Below are 20,392 nucleotides of genomic sequence, written 5' to 3'. Positions count from 1 at the left end.
GTGGTGCATTTGTTTTAAAAATGTTGAGGAAAAATGGTGCAGAATCTATAATTGAAATCAAATTAAATTGGAATACATATAATTCTGAGAAAATATCCCTCGCTTCTGTGAATAAAACTAAAACTATAAAAAATGAGTGTATTTATATTCAATATATCCAGAAGTGAATTAAAACATACATTTGATCTCAAGAAGACAGGAACACAAATAAAAATGTAATCTTTATTTTTATAAATGTAGTAATTCCATTAAGGACAACGTGAAAATAAACACGAAGGGATGCTGTTTTGTCTGTTTTTATAAGAGATGGCATAACAGACAGCACAGATGTAATATGCACACAGACAGGCTGTCGATTGACCATGCTGGAGTGGCCCAGTTCCTCCCTGCAGAAACACAGTGTATCAGTGCCGTATCACCTCTGGCATATAGACTAAGTCACGTGATAGTGTATTGCAATGCCCCCAGTCTTACCAAGACAACTGCCTCTCATTATCACCAAACAACTGTGTCTCTTATGACTTCCAAACTACAGTGCTTCTCATGACTTCCAAACAACAGTGCTTTTCATGACCTCCAAACAACAGTGCCTCTGACCACCACTTCACAATAAACATTGAGTCTCTCCATTGTTTGACCCAGTCACTCTAACAGGCAGTGAATCAATCTAACCTTTCTGTCTGGCTTCAGTGGTTAGACTCTTACCCCTGTACTCCTGTATGACTCCCTCGTAGAGCGCGTGGACCAGGGCCTGCCTCTGCTCGCTGCCCAGCTCAGCCCACTGGTCCCGGGTCACGGCAGACGCCTGCTCCTGGCTCAGCCAGGACAGCTGGCTCTCACTGAAAACCACCTGGAGGTGGGTCCAAGGACAGTCATGCATAGCCACGGAAAGAAAGTACAGTTACACCAAGCTCTCACGACACCCCTTGTTGTAAGAGCATACTACAGAGACTGTTTTATCCCATTTGTGAGTCACCTGTAATTAATGCAGATAGGATTTACATAATTGTGGCACTCTCATTTTAATTCTTCATAACAGAAATAATTATGTTGCTTTACCTTGCCATTCTGATACGGGAATGACATTTTGGTATAATTACCAGCCTGCACAGCTTGCAGTTTTCCACGATTCCCTGCAATCACCCAAGTGGGGTAGCAACACCCGCAGTAAAGTCTCATTGACAACAGCACCTGACCTGAACAACTGTCGCAATTAGCGTTGTGTGCGTAAGAGGCGCAGGTAAATGAGCTGTGAAAGAACGGCAATGGAGTGTCCGTTTTAATGGCCCGGAGAGCTGCTGAGTTACTGAATCTCCCATCGCACTGCACACCTCCACTTCTCAATGCTCTTGGGGATTAGGTCTGTTGCTATGGAGATCCTATTTCAGAAAACCCCCCGCAGGGAGCTTTGTCAGCATGACCAACACAATATTGAGATGAAAACAGCTGCTATAAAGCATTTGCTGTCTGTCTGAACGCTGAAACATACTGTAACCATTCATTAGCTGCATTAAGACTCAAACGTTTTGCTTGTTCTTGCTAAAAACATTTATTATTTGCACATCATTTTCTTATGCCATATGTACATTCACAAAGGTTGCAACTGCAACAGCTGCAATGACGCATGAAAGGTGCATTAAAAGGACTCACCGCCAACTTGCTAGGGGGAATCAGGGTGATGGCTGCTGGGGTCAGGCCTTCAATTTGCTCCCTCACCAGGGCTGAGAGAACCATGTCCGGCAGCCCCACTAGATAAGGATGCAGCTTATTACCCATGGGGGTCATGGTGATGATGTCAGAATATAGTACCCATTTGGGTCTCTGTGATGATGTCACTAAATTACTGTGCTATACCTGCCAGAGTCCCAATCTCAGTGAAGACCTCAGAGCCCCAGTTGCTGATTGGTCCAAAGCCCAGGGGACTGGACAGCTGGTAGGTCAGGGCCTCCGTCTGTTGCTCTGTGCATGGCAGGGCCAGTTCTCTCAGGAAAAGGACAGCCAAACTGACCATGAATGGACAAATAGGATGAGAAAAATATGTTCTTGTCTGTGTTTTCAACTTAGTGATGGTCATAATCTTACAGGTAAATTTGAGCTGTCTGGTATTATATGTACTCGCGATTTGTTTTATTTCTATAGTGTTCCGCCTGACCTGAGGTTGTAGGGATCCAGGCGTTTTATTTCATAGGAGGTGAGTCCACAGAGGAGGTTTCCAAGTGATGCCAGCTCTGCCACTCCCAGCTCCCCCACCTTTCGCCTGCCACGGCGCAGGAAGCTCAGCACGGCTGCCCTCATCTGAAACAACATGGCGGATGGAAGCAACACTGTTTCACTCTGCTGCACCTCCTGTTGATGAACTCAAGTGAATCCAGCGACTCAGAACACAAATATGAGATGGTTTTAGTGACCTTCTTTGGGCTCCATCCTGTCAGGGACCCCAGATGGGCCACTGTCCCCAGATCAGTCAGGTTAGTCTCCTGCAGTTCTCGCTCGTTCATCTCTGTGACGATGCAGCCAAGCTCCAGGAGCTGGTCAGGCCTCATGGCCTTCACCGGGCCATAGGACTGGTGGAAAACAACCGCTTTTCCTTACACCATTCACTCTTCACCATGTCACGACGTGTCACGATAACCGACCTTCAAATGCATCGCCCGGTAGAGAAATGGGAACTGACCCGTCTCAGTTTGGTCCAGAGCGTCCGCCTCTGCTCAGGTCCGAGGGAGCCGTCCCGACCCAGGGCCTCCACGCACCGGCCCAGCTCGGCCTCGCCCATCCGGCCCAGCTGAGCTGCCCTCCACGCCGAGGGGTATGTTCCCTTAATGTCAGCACAGCTCGGCGTCGGCCCTGCCAGGCCAATCCGGACCATAAACCAAGGCACCGCATAACGTGTGAAAGGGAGCACACCCATAAAATGGTCTTATTGCATTGATTTTATTCACAGGAGCGATTATCTAGGGACAGCTATGGAACACAGGAAATGACACTGCAGAATACAAATGACGAGCAATGTGTTGCCATGGCAAGATCGTCTCCCTCACTGAACATATCGCATTTGTCATCTTGCGTTGAGCAATAAATACCCTGAAATAATTGTCAACAAAACCTGGAACACAGCATTTGGACAATTTGTACCGTTCAATCTCTGTGAATGTTTTAATTACTACTTATAAGGCTGACATGTATTGTCAAGCCCTGTCAACACAACATAGCAGGCTCGAAAATGTATGCTGTTATTTGCCCTCAGTGGCATCCTGCGGTTTTTTGACAGCTTTGATTTTGGAAAACATTGTGGATGGGGGCGTGGTGGTTGTAACAGAAGTGATATTGTACATTGTGTTTGGAGACCCTGACCGCAGACATTTCTGCCCTCAGCATACCAATGGCTATATACCATCTAGCTTGCAGGGACTGTGGAATTAACTTTCGCAGCCATAATAACTATGATTTATCCAGCTTTGACTGTCCACAACCAGTGATCCTGAAATTTCAATAATCTCATTCACGTTTGCACAACTGCATGGACAGTGCATTGTAAATATGCAAATGGACAAGATGGGGCAAGGTTTGTTTGGTTAATTAATCTTTAGTAAATTAAGTGATAATACTTATGTAATTACGGCTAACTTTTGCAGCTGAAAGTGTGTGTAAAATGTGTGTGTGTGAAGGACAGGCCGATGCTTTCTCACCTTTTCTCCGTCCACCCTTCCCTTTGACGATCCCTTGCAGGAGGCTCTCCCTCTTGTCTCTGTGCTCCTGTGGACTCCCGCAGGCCCCGCCCACCTCACTGTCCTCCCAGCTCCTCTCAGCCTCCAGGACCTGCTCCACTGTCTCTGTGCTGAGGACACCCTGGTGGACAAACACACGCGTGTACACACACATACATGCACGCACGCACGCACATACACACACACACACACGTATATACACAGGCATGCACACACACACACATACACGCATGCACACACACACACATACATGCACGCACACACGCACATACACACACACACACACGCATATACACAGGCATGCACACATACACACATACACGCACACACACGTGTACACACACGCACACACACATACACATATACTCACATACGCATGCACACACACACACACACACACACACACAAACGCACACATACACACACGCACACACACATATGCATACACACACATAAACACATCAGCAATCTCTCCGAAGGACTATTACACTGGGCAAAACAGCCATTTTAAAGACAACATTTCAGCACACTAAAATCAGATTATAGACGCAATAAAACGGAGCATTCATGACTTCAGCGCTCAGGACTTCACCAGGGGAAGCGAGGTGATCTCCCGGGGCGAAAGAGCAAACACCAGCCTGCCTGCATGTTCCACTTCACCCACGGTCCAGGATGAGGGCTCACTGCAGCACGGGGGGACGCAGACCGGCAAATTACCAGATTAACCAAATTGCCAGATTAGCTCGTCGGAAGCTACTTTCCTGTGAAGAATGAGAAAATGGCCTCTCACCCAAACAAGCCCCTGTCTGTGAGAACCTTGGCCACCTCCGTCAGGACATCCTGCGGCAGGCAGTAGCCCTTCAGGTCCTCCAGCCGCAGCCTCAGGGCCTCTCGATTCACCCGCCCGAACGTGTCCCTGTCCAGGAAGGGTAGAAGGGGACCCAGGAGGTCCAGAGCAGCCCCCGAGATGCTGTCCTCCAGGGCGACACCCTGTGAGAACAGTTCCTAAATCTGTCAGGCCACCTCATGAACACCCACAGCACGAAAGGTCACTTAGACATGGCAGCAGATGGGATGGAACTAACCATATGTCTCGTGTTTTATATCCTAATCGATTTATATTCCTGAATGTCCATTATTTCCAAATTTGGAGTGTTATAATGGAGTGTATATATAATCATAATCATAGGTCTGTTGTCTTACCACAATGTCCTCAATATCCTCTACCATGAGGAAAGCACAGGAAAGTCCTCTCAAATGAAGTAAATGCTTCCAGGTGACCAAATTGATCAAAAGATTTGCTGTTGCTCTACTACTGCGAGATTCAGACTAGTAATTTGCTACAAAGAAATTATATTATATATAATACCCTTCCTTTAAAAAGAGAAAGATCAAATATATGTTAAAAGAAGTCTTAGTTCTGACTCATTCTGTTTCACACAGATAAACCAGTTTCAGTCGCAAGGGAGAAGAAATTTCAATCCAAAAATTGCTCTGCAGGTTTACATTGTCCACAGCGGGCACAGTGCCTACCCTCTGTATTAAGTAAATTGTTTGGGCATTTTGCCAACAGCGACTATTGGAGCTTTTACTTTATGGGGAAACACTGCCCTCACCAGGACAGAGAGTGCCTGTTCAGCCAGTACTGTCTGCTTGTGCCTGGGCAGCCGCAGGAAGGAATCGAAGTTCTGCTGGATGTAGTCCAGGACCGCTACCAGAGAAATATTGGAGAGGTTTTCGATCATCTTCACCCTGGGAGACAGAAAACATATGGCTCTCGAGTACCTCTTTGATAGAATGTCTAAAAAAAGTCTGGTGAGGCTGGGTGCGGGAGAAGGACTTGAGCAGGAAAGGTTATCTTACGGTAATCTCGCAGAGAATGATGGGGAGAGAACATTCATATCTGTCTCTGGTCGTCTGAGCAGCTCCTCTGTGACACATTTCCGCTGGAAAGGTAAGTGGAGTGTTGTGTAAGCAACAAATTTTAAAAAACAATCCTTCCTTGCAGTGAAAGTGTTTTTTCTTTTTTTAAAAGCACTCACTCTGAAGAGTCTTTATTGCTGAATACATTCTAATTAGGAATCACTGTGAAATGGAATGCATTTTTATATAAACCCTGCCTACTCTGAAATGTCACATAAAAGATTAAAAATAAATAACTCTGACACTCTGATTATAAAATGTGATTGCTATTCATGAAGCCAAGAAGGCCGCACAATTTATAAATGTTACAAAAAACATTTAGAGAAAGAGAGAGAGTGTGTGTGTGTGTGTGCATACGTGAATGTGTGTGTGTGTGCGTGTGCGTGTGTGTGCGTGTGTGTGTGTGTGTGCGCGTGTGTGTGTGTGTGCGTGTGTGTGTGTCTGTGTGTGTGTGCATGTGCGTGTGTGTGCGTGCGTGTGTGGGCGTGTGTGTCTGCGTGTGTGTGTCTGCGTGTGTTTGTGTGTGCATGGGGTTCTCACACAAAAACCTGGAAATACTGACCAGAGCTGGTCTGATTTCTCCAGGCAGTTCACTGATAAATTGCACCAGCTCTGAAAAGTGTGACTCATTGGCCCACAGTCTTAACCAATCACAGCTCATGCCACCAGCGATGTTCCCTAAGGTTCTATAAGCAGAAAATAACAAGGAGAATTTTAAAAAAGTGTTCTGAAGAGCATCTTGTGAGTGTAGAGGGGTATTTAAAAAAAAAAAAATTTGTTTTATACATAAATATTTATACATATATACCTATCCAGAACTATACATGAATTGGTTCTAGGTAAGCATACTCAGAAAAACTCATTCCCTTTTTCATTTTAATCTTTGGAATTATTTATTTGTGTATTATTTTTAGAATAAAAGTATTATTGTGAAAGCTTGTTTCTTGATGATTTGCTTTCTAAAGTGTGAATAGATTCAGTGGTGAACTTAGTAGAACAGGGAGGTTAATTCTTATCAGACATTATCAATACTAATGCTCCCTCCCTTATTATACAGCTGAACTTGCCCCTGATAATGACTCAGAGTGAGAGCAGACCATGCTTGGTTTCACTTACGCAGCAGTTTCTTTTGTAATGTTTTCGGCTTGAAGGATCTTCTTGAAAAGTAATTGAGCCTGGGTGAAGAAACAGAAAGCCGATGGTGGGTGGGCCACTAGTTATAAGAATTTAATACGCCCTCGGCAGCGACTAAAATCTCTTTAAGGCCAGACATTACTAATTCATAATACCTTTTCAGGCTTATTATACTACAGCAAACCAATTTGTTTGATGGCAACGAGGGATATCCAGTATTGATTTACTGAGTGACTTATGCAAACAACGGCTGGCACGCGCCTCGACTGCGAGACCCGATCTCAGCTTTACTTTCACCCTTCGCTGACGACGCTAAGGTGGCACGGGAGCGTTTTTTTTCTGTCTGAAAGAAAGGAGATTCAAGGGCCTGATGATGTCATACCTGCTGAGGGGACCAGGGCAGGTGTTTGTAGAGTGGGAGGTCTCTCAGGACCGTCGCTCCGTCTATTTCTGAAGCTAGTCTCCGCAGGGGAATGAAAGGTAGAACACAGCGTAGCTGCAGAGAGCTGTTCGACAGGGTATGGTCCAGGGCCTTCAAAAACACATTCACTCTCAGTACAATCAATATGACATTGCATTTGTTCACTCACCAGGGTGGCATACATAGAATACGTCTGACATAATACACATTCACACAGCAGGGTATTCACTGAAGTTATTCATGTGAACTATCTCATTCAATGGTGTAATAGCTGAGAACCTTTCTGTTACACTCCCCGTCTGTAATCATTATATCACACTACCAATTCAACACATGTATGCTCATGCTACAGTAGCAGAATACCAGAGGAGCCCACTAAAGCATGAAGTGTATTTTCAGGGGCAGCCAGGGGAAGGGGAGTGACGGTGGTATGAAGTACCTGCTGTAGTGTGGCGTACAGCATGGCTCTGTGGGCTGGCTGGAGGTCCACCAGCAGGGGGCGCCAGCACTGACAGAGAGAGGCTTCCCCAGGCTCAGGCCAGGTCAGGGCCCTCAGGGCTATGAGAGACAGGCCTGGGAGCAGGGGCTTCAACTTGCATAGTGTGTCCATGCTAAGCTGTTGAGCAGAAAGGAACAGCTTAGGATACTAAATATACAGACTAACAATAATTAAATACAAATGACAGTGACACAGCAAGTGTTCTGGTAGGTGAAATATTGAAAACTGAAAGCCAATCCATAAATGTGGCACTCACAGGTAATTTGTTTTATTTGTATGCCCATAAGAAAACTTTTAACCCGCAAGCATGGCTTTCCTGACACAGTGGATCGAAATGTCCTACATGTATGTAAATAAAATTAATTATTAATTATCACAATAGTATGGACAACTTTTAATGTTTTTTTTTGCCCGATTCTCTTTCCAGTTTGGAGAGTGCAATCTTGCACATAATGCGATGCTCATCACAACGTAACTTGTTGACTCAGAAGGATACAGATAAGCATGTGTTCCGAAGCACGTAATGTCATCATCGCTGCTTCACACCACAGGTGACAAGTCAGGCTCACGCAAACAAGAGTCAGAGAGGAAGACACTTCGTGAGCAACTCAACAGGTGAACCGCGTTTGATTGACCATTGCGGGTCTCTGGGGTGCAATGAGACATTGGTCTCCCTGCTGGCTGAAACCCTGGGTGGCAATAACAGCGATTACGCATTGAGAAAGAAAGAGACTTGGGTAGCACTCCGTCATGTACACTGAGCAGTAGGCAGACTTTAATAGCTCCTGAGTCCCTGAATGATTGATACTGTGTGGTGACAGATTCTGCAGTGGTATTGTAGCCTGGGCTCCAGGGATAGGCCAGTGCTGTTGACTGGCTGTCTCTTGTCAAATATAAGCCAGAATTAGACATCTGGGCATAGGCTCCCATGCCAAATCTTTGGTTTGGGTTATAAAAACAGAAATTATTTTATAGATTTTCTGGGGTAAAGTTTGAAAAAGTATCTGCTACAACACTGGTCTGATTTTAAATGCATTACTTACATTAGTATGTTGTGTAAGGCTGGACAGTATTTGGAAGGCCTGGAAGAAAACAACAAACACTTATTCAGTAACCTATCAATGTGACATTACACCTTTGGATTGCAATCAGATAGCTTTAAGCACGACATCTTTCAGTGCTCGTTATCTCTCCGACATTTCCCTGAAGCAATTAAATTCAAGCACTTTGTTCGAAGCAAAGTGGTGTATCATCCGGAGTTACAAACTATCACACCCAAATGACAGAAAATGGGCTTCGGCCAGTACTTCACACCACAGGCTTTCAATAAACCTGCCTGCTGTACAATCATTGATATAGTCTTCATAATCTATACAGGGAGTTCCCATTACTGCAACAAAGGACTGCATTAGATTTACACAGGGCCAAATTTACACAGCATTTGCAAGCGCAAAATCATTAATCACATGCAAAGTACGTACCCATATTTATTAAACTTACTAAATTATCAACACTTGTGGTCATTTACAGAAGTCTTTGTAACCCTTCAGTGTATCTGCTAGATAAGCTGATGCTATACAAAAAAGGCCTGCTCTTAGACCATCAAATAGGGGTCTCTCCATACTCTTCCTAATGCCTGGATAATGTGTGCTGGCCTGTGGCACCAGGAGGAACGTGCCTACCTGTGCAGGGGGATACCTGGGCATGCCTGGCTGAGAAAGCAGATCCAGCACCTGGGGAGAGGGGAATGGCTCCAAGAAAGAGGCTCCAAGAAGGGGCAGAAGTCCACGCAGGGACGTCAGTGCTGGTGAGGACAGGGCACTGGCATTCAGGGGCTTCAAAGCCTGGAGCAGCCAGTGAGACAGCTGTGTAGAGGGCACACCAGTAGAAAAATACCAGCATGGAGCTCAGTTACAACTCCAATGCAGATTTGAGACAGTGGAAAGGAAGAAAGAATGAAGAATGAATAGACCAGACATAGATCAAATAGAGTGGAGCGAGACCAGAGATGGAGATTAATGTATAAACAGCATTCTCCTACCCTGCCTGAGGGACTGATGAGGCCTTCCGAAACACACAGAGCCAATCGCTGCCACAGAGGTTGGGAGAGGGGGGAGGTCAACAGAAGTAGATGCAGTTCCTCTGGGTTCAGATAACACCCTAAAACGCCCAACCTGGGTCAGAAAGCAAAAAGCAAATGCACAAAAAATACACAACTCATCAGTTTTATCATGCACTCATTCATTTATTCTGTAGAAGGCTGAATTCAAAGCCTGTACCTCAGAAAATCATCACTGGTGAGGTTCTTCTTACTGAAGACAGCACGAAGGACATGGCGTCCTCTTATGCCATCCAAGCTGCTGTTCCCCAATGCCTCCACCAGGGGGCTGAGCTAAAAAGCAGGAGACAAGCCCTCTGTATTCTTTTCCCCCAGATTAGAATGTAGGAAATAATAATTTGTGAAACAGCCAAGATCTATAAAACTTGTATTTCCATTTAAATTACATCAGAAACGATACCACTAAATGCCTACTTCCACTGGGAACTATAACAATAACAATAAACTATAAACCATTTTATCATTTTCCGCATCTTTTTACATCAGTAAATGCATACACACGTCCTGCAGGTACAAACAGTACACACAAGTGATTGGTTAGTTAATTGTTTGTGTTGTAAAAAGCTCTATACTGGAGGGATACAAACAATGGTTATCATTATCATTCCACCACATTTTATTCTGCTCCATACTCATTGCTGTAGAGAAGACACTTTCATTTATTTTCACTGGAATGAGTTTCATAATTTTATAGTCATAGTTATAGTTATTGGTCTCATTGTTCCCCAAGGAAATGGGCCTTAATAGTGCTGCCTGTCTCTGCCTCATCACTGACCTGCTGGGATGTCAGCTGCTGGAAATGGTAGACGGGGAGGTGAGGGAGCAGCGGCAGGATGGAACTCAGAAAGTATGGTGGCCAGGAAGGGACCTCTCCCAACACGTGAGACTGCAGGAGTCTTTTCACAAAAGCCTGTTTCTGTTGAGACTTCATGCCGGAGCTATGATCACGGATAGCCATTAACCTAGAACATCATGGTGGAACCAGTCATATAGATAAGCTGTTGGTCTCATACAGTTCATGTATTGCATTTATCCAAACTGTGTCCACTCACACACTGTCGTTGACCATCAAGGAGGCTGGAAAGCTCATGATGTCAGAGACAGACATGAAGGGGATGAATTGAGAGAGGTCTATGAAGAGGTCTGGGGTGACACGTGGGAACTTGTGGATGAAGGCCGAGGTCATTGTCTCCATGGCCTGCTGTTCCTTCTGAGATGCCTGAGAATGACATCATAGGCCTGAGAAGAGCATTTTATGCATGCCAAGAAGCCCACAAACTCTCCATGAAACTTTCAGAGCCATTAAACTACAAAAACGTTCACTTCACCCACTGTTTTATATTATATTCGTTTGCAGAATTATGCGCCTGGTATAAAAATGCCCTCACACTCTGATAGGATTAATGGAAAGTCCTACACAAGGCCCTTCATTAGTTTAAATAGAACATTCTGAAGTCATGGGATAACAAGATAACTACACTTGTCACTGTACCAGCAGCCTGGAGGAATTGATTGAAGAGCAGCGTATGAGAGTGTATGAGCTGACCATCACGGTCACCTGACTTAAAACCACTTGAGAACCTTCGGGACCACATTTGATACAATAATTGATGACAATAATTCCAGAAACCTACAAAAGCTCTGGACTGCTGTGAATGTAGTATGAGACACACATCCAAATGATTTGGTGTAAATTACAGTTCAGAAGCATGTGTAGCATCACAATAAAATTTTTCATGATAAAGCAATAAACTGCCCGATGACAAAGAATGCAATAAGATAATATTCCTTTCAAATGAGGGGCAATATCGCAGTTGCGACACCATCCAGGTGCTTTACCTGAGTAGAATCCACTTGGAGCTGGTCCCAGCTCTGGTGCATATGTGATAGGAACCTTTTAACAGCATCTTTTTCCGCTGACATCAGCATTGTGCGGATACTTTCTCTGGGCATCTGAAGGTACTCCTGGATATACAGACATAAAGACAGGCAGCTACACGGTTATCAAGTGGTGAAAAAATAAAACAAAATCAGAAAGACAATACATACTGACTTTGTTCATGAGGCAATAGATTTACGCATATTATGGACAAAAATAGCCAGAACAGCTGTGAGACTATAGCCGCGTTTCCACCGCAGGAACTATACCCCGGAACTAGGAACCTTTTGAGGAACTCAGTGCGTTTCCACCGCAGGAACTAGGGTCTAAATTTAGTTCTGGGGGCTTTGTTTTACCCCCCAAAACGTTCCTGCTCGGGGGGTAGTACTTTCCGAAAGTACAGGAACCTTTTGGGTGGAGCTTGCAGCGCTGAACATTTCTGATTGGTCGAGTACTCGTAGCATTTGTGTTGTATTTATTTTCCGCCATTACCCGCCATGTTTGAAAATATGCAGCGGCAAACCAATTTATTTTCATAATAACTTCAAATCAAACTTGTATGTTATGCGGCGCAGTAGCCTACTTTTGGTTATAACCTGTCAACGTCTTGGAATTATAACGTGTGCTCTTCTGTTCTTTTCTTGCTTTAGTATTCGTTTTATAAAATGCTAAGCATTCGTGCTGGGACAGCATATTACGTAGGCTACCAAAACATTCAAACGGATTAATTCGGTTGCTGAATATTTTCTTCCGTATTTTCTTTGTTAGCCCGTTGTAATTGACTCAAAACGTTTGATACAGTTATGTGAGGTATGCGGTAGTTCTGCATAATTAACATTGGTGATACAGTACAAGCAAACTGGAAATCACCTTCCGCACTTTTTATCCGGGTAAAATAACAGGTTAATTCTAGTAATCTTCGCTTTAGCTTTTTCAGACTGCCGTAATTTTACTCAATTTTACTGCCATTTTTCAATTCCACGAAAAGACCAGGAAGACTATGGACTCATTTATGGTGCATGGTTCGCATCTGGAGGGCACACTTCGCTGCTCGGCTAGCAGTAACTTCGAAGGAAAGCAAACGGTGGCTGTACCACTACTAATTTACATTTTCACGCAAGTCCGAGTTTTCGTTCTATTCTTGTCATTTTGCGATTAGCCTATATGGAATTGACGACGAGAAAGTAATAAAACAGCAAATTGTTTACAGCGTGTGCATGTTTTCTGCTGTTAATGAATGTGTTTGAGAGGATATATGAAAATCAATAAATACAAAAGTAACCATAGTCATTGTTGGTAACCCGTTGTATATAAGTGGAATAAACCCCTCCGGGCTGTCCCGGTTATTAGAAAATAATGTAGGCTACTTCGGTGGTAGTGTGGGGTTACAGAAGAAATCATATGACAGATGGACCGACGACAACGTCAGTGTCTTCGCGGTACTTTAGACCCCGGTGGAAACGCAGACAACCATTGGCTGAAGGAACCTTTTAGTTCCTGGTAAAGTAGTTCCTGGGACTGAAAGTTCCGGGTAATTTTGGTGGAAACGCGGCTTATGTGAGTGAAAATGTCCATTTAATTCAACAAGTATGTATGTGTATACGGGCAGCTGCAAGTTTGATTGCCCTATTGGAGAGGCAATGCTGTCCATCTCTCCTTAACCTGACATGCTGCAGCTCTGTTAAGCTGTGTAAATGGATAATATGTACAAAGGTAAACTGTGTAACTTGGCCTGGATAAGGTCTGCAAAGGACATAAATTATGTAATGTGTACCTGGAGCAGGACTTTGAGTGCAGAGGAGTTGTCATCCTTTTGAATGAGGTCCCATAGTACAGGCTAAGAAGTAACAGGAAGAGAACATTGAAACAGTATGGCTTGGCACTTTCACAACATTTTGAAACATCAAAATTCTAATTAGTGCGACCAACAGTTAAACTCAAAAACAGTTAAACTCTGCTTAAACTCAATTTTAATAGTTTAAACAAAATAAATGAATAATGCTCCAGTAAACATGAAAAACCCTTATACAGTGAGCTCCATAATGTTTGGGAAAAATAACTTTTTTTCTTGCTTTGGCACCGCACTCCATAATTTTAGGTTTGTAATCAAACAATTCACAGGTGGTTAAGGTGTAGATTCTCAGCTTTTATTAAAGAGTACTTTCAAACATTTTGGTGTCAGCATGTAGAAATGACAGCACTTTTTATACATAATACCCCCATTTCAGGACGCCATAATACCTCCTTAGTGCAGGTGTAAGAGAACTTTCAGTATCTGATCTTGATACTAGTCTTTTTGCCTTTGGAATCTTTCATTGCCATTTGTCAACATGAGGGCCAGAGCTGTGTCAATGAACATCAAGGAAGCCATTATGAGGCTGAGCAATAAGAAAAAAACAGTCAGAAACATAGGCCACACATTAGGCCTACCAAAATCACCTGTTTGGATCATCATTAAGAAGAAAGAGAGCACTGGTGAACTCAGTAATTGCAAAAGGCCTGGTAGGCTAAAGAAGACCTCTATAGTTGACCAAAGAATTCTGATCATAATGAAGATAACCCTCCAAAAACCTATCCTAACCATATGGCTGCCACAGGTACTGGCTTTCTTGTCTTCAGTGATGTTTTAAGTGCTGATAGCAGCAGGAAAATCAATTCTGAAGTGTGCAGAAGCATCTTATCTGCTCAATTTCAAGGAAATGCCTCCAAACTCATTGGACGGTGCTTCATCCTACAGCAAGACAATGATCCCAAACATACTGCTAAGGTGAAAAAGCAGTTTTTCAAAGCCAATAAATGGTGAATTCTTGACCGGCTAAGTCATTCACCCGATCTGAATTAAATTGTACGTGTTTCATATGCTGAAAACAAAATTTAAGGCAACCTGCACCTGAAACAAGCAGGAGCTATAGGCCTGGCACAGCATCACCAGAGAAGGTACACAGCACATGGTGATGTCTATGGGTGCATGCAAAGGATGTGTGACAAAGTATTAAAGATGAATACTTTCATTTCCATAACATTAACATGTAACAAACATTATGGTGCCTTGAAATGGGGGCTATGTACAAAAAGTGCTGCCATTTCAGTCTGGTGATACAAAAGTTTAATCACATGTGAATGGAAAAATTGTATAGAGCAAAATAAAAAAAAGTCTTTGTCCCAAACATTATGGAGCTCACTGCATGAGTAATATTGCAGCAATTCCTAAATTCACTTATTATGTACACACAGCAAACAACACATACACTGAAGCAGCTTAGGAGGTCCTCCTTCAGAGATGGGTTCTGCTCCTTCTTGAGAAAGACGGCCACCGTTTGGAGCACGCTCAGAGACGCGTTGGGCCGGAGCGTGGCCCAGAAAGAAGTGTTGTCCAGGAGGCTGGAGAGCAGGATGGCCTGGCCGAGCCCCTGCCGGACCTCGCTCTCACCCTCCTCCAACCCAGCGGACAGCCCCACCACAAAGTCCAGGACACGCAGCACATAGCTCACAGTGCCAAGCCAGCCCACCCGTTCATCCACCGCCCCCTCGCACTGACTCAGCCTGTACAGCGCCTCCAACAGGAAGGGGGCAGGGTTCACACAGAGCTGGGACGTGTCAAAGTCGTACGGGGCGGGCAGCATGTCAAAAACCCGCTGTAGAAAGCACTTGGTATCCTCGGGCTTGGATCCCAGATCAGTGCAGAAGTCTAACAGCCAGTGGTGGGTGACGACCAGCTGGAGATAGAGTGTGACGTTGCGACAGATGCGATTCTGCAGCCCCTCTCTGCCCCCGCAAAACTTCAGGAGTGTTGAGTTGGTGAAAGACTCCGGTGTCCAGTTATTGTAGTTACAAGCCTCCGCTGAAAGATGGACGTGGGAGGAATTGTGGAGAACTTTAGAGCAATATTCCGCCACCCAGCTCCCCTCCTGGGGTAGTGGAGCAGACTCGTTTCCACACAGGGATGTGATAAGGACTGTGTTGCTGGGCAGAAAACACCTCCTGAAGCCCTGGGCACTCAGAGACCGGGTACCTAGCTGTGCCAGGCAGTCCTCACTGGCATCAGGACCTGTGCCTCCAGGGGCTTCACTGGAGATTTGAACACACAGGTCATCAATGCTGGACTGATTGATGTAATGGTAGTCCTTCTGCCTTGCTGCCTAAAAAAAGCCACAATTTAAAATATGCATGATAAACAGAGCAGTTAAAACAGCACAGAATAATGCAGCAGCTCATTCATTTTAAAGCCAGCAGGTCCTAACACCCTGATTCCAAAAACAAAATTGCTGGAAAGCTTTGATGAATAATTTGTTTATACAGGAGTTGTGAAAATGTAAATAAAGCTTTTTGTATTACCTTATGGGCTTGCTGGAGCCAGAAGGATGAGTTGGCACAAACAGTGTTGTTGAACTCCTGTGCAAAAAACTCACTGCACACGTGCACCCACAAAAAATCTTTCTCAGCCGCAGACAGGTACCAAGCCGCATCAGAGCACGTGGCATGCAGATCCGGCCCGACGTGCACCAATTCAGAGTCCAGAGCGCCACCGTGTCCATCGAAAAGGTTGCAGTAGAGAAACACTGTGAAGTTGGAGACCCCAGTGAGCCCTCGGATGGAATCATTACAGGCAGCCTCCAGGATCTCCGCTGAGGCCGGGTACCCAGCCTCTGTCTGGTCCCCGTCTTCGCCTATCAGCACATGGGGAAGGAGGGACTTTGGCTTGCGAGCTGGAGGCCGGGGTCTGGAGGCCCTGCCCTCATCACCAGAGGAGGAGCAGGACATGAAGGGAGGTCTGCTGGGGGGACCCTGCGAATTGAAACCCAAAGCCTGTGCGTTCCAGGTCAGGTTATGTCTGATACCCCTGCAGAAAACGGAAATGGTATACCTCATAATATGCCTACATATACTACATGACCAAAAGAATCTGGACACCCCTTGGTCTGGGGCTGTTTTTCATGGTTTGGGCTAGGCTCCTTAGTTCCAGTGAAGGCAAATCTTAATGCTACAACATACAATCACTTTCTAGACGATTCTGTGCACCCCTAACAGTTTGAGGAAGGCTCTTTCCTGTTTCAGCATGACCATTCCCCTGGGCACACAGCAAGGTCCATATAGAAATGGTTTTTTCAAGAAAGGTGTGGAAGAACTTGCCTGGCTTGTACAGAGCCCTGACCTCAACCCCATCCAACACCTTTGGGATAATTTGGAAAGCCAACTGCCAGCCAGGCCTTGTAGCGCAATCGGTGCCCAACCTCACTAATGCTCTTCTGGCTGAATGGAAGCAAATCCCTGCAGCAATGCTCCAACATCTGGTATAAAGCCTTTCCAGAAGAGTGGAGGTTGTTATGGCAGCAAAGGGTGGATCTACTCCATATTAATGCCAATATTTTGGATGAGATGTTGGATGTTATAGTCATATATTTGTATGTATTTCTATTGCAGTTATTCTCCATGTTGTGTTGCTAAACTTGTCTCATTACTCATATTTATACTGATCATATGAAGTTTTATGTATAATAAGTTCCTTTCATGTGATATTATTTTCTTTCAACAGAATACAATACTGTGATATTCAGGAGTAACAAGTAAATAAATTATATCATTACCCTTTATTTTTATATGATTTTTGCTAATTTACCCTATGTAAATAACAAACATATAAAACAACTGACTATGCTGACAAAGACTGGAATATGGGCTACAGTCACATGGGCAGCTGATGTCAGACACATTCCTACTGTCTTCTCATTGGCCTACAGTGACAGCAGCCACATGGGATTCAAAGGAAAAAGGTCTTGCTCGTCTAAGCAGCGATAACTGTATGTAATTTTCTTTTCAAACAAGATCGTTATGTTATTGCTAAACATTACAAATTGAGACTTACCACAGAATTAATTGTCTCAGGTCACCTTTAGAAAGAAAAAGAAAAATGAAACAAAAAATTGTTTAATGACACAAATCAAAGGCATCGGAGGAAGATACACTAAGACTGAAAGTTAATTTGTGGAAAAATTAAACACGGGTCTTGGAAAGGTAACAACGGCCCTCAATGTAACAGCATAGCTCAGCACACAATGTCCAGGGTATTCAGTTACTGACAGGAATGAAAGGGGCAGACAGATTGGCTGGGCCACTAGATACAGAGTAGCACGTATCTGCTTACTGAAAAGGGACAATTATGATTTTGAAAGCTTTGACAGTTAAACTGGATGAACTGATTTACATTTTTATTCCATCTCATTAAAGGACAGCGTTTCAGTTTCATCATGTGCCGAAGGTCAATGTACTCGCCGATGTTCCTGTAGACCGTGTTATGTTGCATCATCTGATTGTTTTACTTGTTCTTTAGTTGTACCTTTAGTATTTCCTTTCAATAGGCATTCAAAACATATGTTAATTGTTTTGTATAAAAACATAAATGAAACCATTATAAAGACAGAAAAAGTATACTTGCCCACTGAGCACTTCCCCTGGTGACCACCCTGTGGCTTGTCCACGAGGCTGGAGACATCATCCAGCAGTGCGACCGTTACACGCGACACCTTCCTCCTCAGGTTGCCATATACCGAGCTGCCCAATCTGTGCAGGAGACCCCGCCGCAAGGTGTCCAATCCCTGTACAAGTGCAGGGTTCGGCTCAGCAGCCTGACCCACCCTCTCCCCGGTGGTGGACCGTGACAGTGCCTGGAGAAGGAAGCTCTGCATGGTGTCCAGATCCTCTGTGTCGTGCTGCGTCTGGTTGGTCAGCAGGTTCTCTTCCTTTAAAGCCCCGGGAAGCATGCTGAAGGGCTTCAAGCGTCCAAAAGAAGGAGAGCCTCCTTGCTGGTCTCTGTTCACCCCTGCGGAGTGGAAATTCACCACGGGCTTCCAGTTCTGCGTCTCCAGAAAGCTCATGAGCTGCCGCAGCCAACCTGTGTTGAATGCGCAGTCACTCCGTCCCTTTAAAACGCAGATGAACCCCTGGACACCTGCACTGGCTTGCCCATAGGTCCCACTGATGAGGGCCTGGAGAACAGTCTCCAAAAGGGCACTCACGGTCTTCCAGTTCTGCGAGAGGAAGTCGCGGAAGGACCTGGGTGGCTGCCGCTCTGAGATGCTAAGAATGGTCTGCACCAATCCCAGCAGTCCATCCCAGTGCGGGCTGCCCCTGAGTGACAGGAAGAAATCTTGGAGGCTAAAGCTGGGCCTGGGTGGGATTTTCCCATCCCACTGCCCAAGTGTGCTGCCCCCTTCAGGCTGGAGGAGAGAGTACAGCAGTTTTTCCCAAAACTGATCCCGATCAGAGAACTGCGGCCTGTCCTCCCACTCTGCTGATGCACCCTGTAGGTACATGGAGATGTTGTAGAGGAATCCTGAGAGCCGGTTACTGTCCAGAGATTTTCCAAGACGAGGGAGGCTTATGCTCTTTGCAGGAAGCAGTCCTAGTGTTTTCAGGCCACCAACAATATTTCTCACTGCGGTTTGAATCTTTCGGTCCTGTGTTCTGACTATGGCTGGCTGTTCCCTGGGGGGATACCACCCCCCACTTTTGCGCCAGAGTGAAATCAGCTCTTTCAGGACAGCTTCCCTCTCAACTGTTCTCTCGTCTCCTAAAAGAAATCCAAAAATTAAATATTTGTCAGACAAAAAACACATCAAAGAACTGGCTGGAGAACCAGCTTGCATTATAAATGCACTGTATATCGCTCATTCAGGTTCTAACCATCATTCCCTTTCTACTGTATATGCTGATGAAGAACAGTGCATCACCTCACCTGCATTGACGGCTGGGATTCTCAAAAATAAAATTATGAGCGGCACGAGAAGCATGGCCTTTCCCAGTTTGGCCATTCCGAGCCTTCTTTACACCACCTGCAAGCCAGCGCGGACAAAGTCAGCCCACCCCCTACAAGCTGCACCGGCTGCAGAGTCCCTTAGCAAGCTGACTGAGATGGACACAGGGAGTACAGTGTCACTCTGCAGAAAAGAACATTCAATGTTAATGATTGAGCGCCGCCACTTGACTACCTAGTCACAAAACAAAGCAAATCTACCCAATATCTGAAAAGAACTTAATGTCTTTGTTGCTGATGTCCCCCCCTTTTTTATTCTGTTTGCTTTTTTGTATAAAAAATACAAGAATTTTTAACACAACAAAATAACATTATATTAAATTAAAATGAATAAATAACAGCAATAAATCCAGTGCCATACATAATATGTTTTGGTTTCAGCCCTGAATCGAAACTAAATTCCTAAAAAAAATCTAATTAATTTTAAGCATGCTTGTGATAGCGTGTAATAAAATAAATTTCAGTACTTACCGCCAGCTATGATCCATTCACAAGTTCAAATTTCCTTGTCTAACTGATCGTGGAATATTAGAGGTGAATATATTGTGTACCATCTCCTCGTCTCCAGGAGCAATAGTCTGCTTAATAAACAACAGCGTATCAGACCAGTTGAGCTCTGCCTGTACCCCTCTCTCTCTCTCTCTCTCTCTCTCTCTCTCTCTCTCACTCTCTCTCTCTCTCTCAATTTCTTAGTCTTTTCATCCTCCCTGTCTCCGAGATTCAGTTGGATGCACAAAAGACACAGCTTCAGGTTTCAGTGCCATCACACCATAATATGCCAGCTGGCTCTCTGAATGACTGGTCAAGTAAGGAGAAGGGAACATGCTAAGCGCACATTACTCTAGTAACACACATAATTACTCCTGCGTGCAATCATGAATA

General features: G+C 44.6%; 1 protein-coding gene across 1 annotated transcript; it reads right to left on the bottom strand.

Moving 5' to 3' along the window:
* Positions 1-208: 208 nt before the first annotated feature.
* Positions 209-20,137, bottom strand: LOC135255484 (stereocilin). Its single transcript, XM_064336717.1, has 30 exons — positions 19,982-20,137; positions 19,433-19,634; positions 18,134-19,267; positions 17,564-17,588; positions 16,036-16,540; positions 14,949-15,839; positions 13,475-13,537; positions 11,661-11,786; positions 10,874-11,040; positions 10,597-10,783; positions 9,982-10,094; positions 9,744-9,876; positions 9,385-9,567; positions 8,746-8,784; positions 7,643-7,819; positions 7,165-7,314; positions 6,765-6,823; positions 6,211-6,334; positions 5,589-5,671; positions 5,342-5,477; positions 4,516-4,715; positions 4,318-4,408; positions 3,687-3,846; positions 2,675-2,844; positions 2,409-2,564; positions 2,153-2,295; positions 1,855-2,003; positions 1,651-1,748; positions 706-850; positions 209-386 (listed from the first exon to the last, which is right to left on the bottom strand). Exons 2-30 carry the CDS (start codon positions 19,506-19,508, stop codon positions 298-300), a joined length of 5,772 nt encoding a protein of 1,923 aa, XP_064192787.1. The 5' UTR covers positions 19,509-19,634; positions 19,982-20,137; the 3' UTR covers positions 209-297.
* Positions 20,138-20,392: the final 255 nt, after the last annotated feature.

The sequence above is a fragment of the Anguilla rostrata genome, chromosome 5 (assembly GCF_018555375.3).
Source record: "Anguilla rostrata isolate EN2019 chromosome 5, ASM1855537v3, whole genome shotgun sequence".
NCBI lineage: Eukaryota > Metazoa > Chordata > Actinopteri > Anguilliformes > Anguillidae > Anguilla > Anguilla rostrata.
The sequence above is the reverse complement of the archived record's forward strand: the minus strand, read 5'-3'. Positions and strand labels throughout refer to the sequence as shown.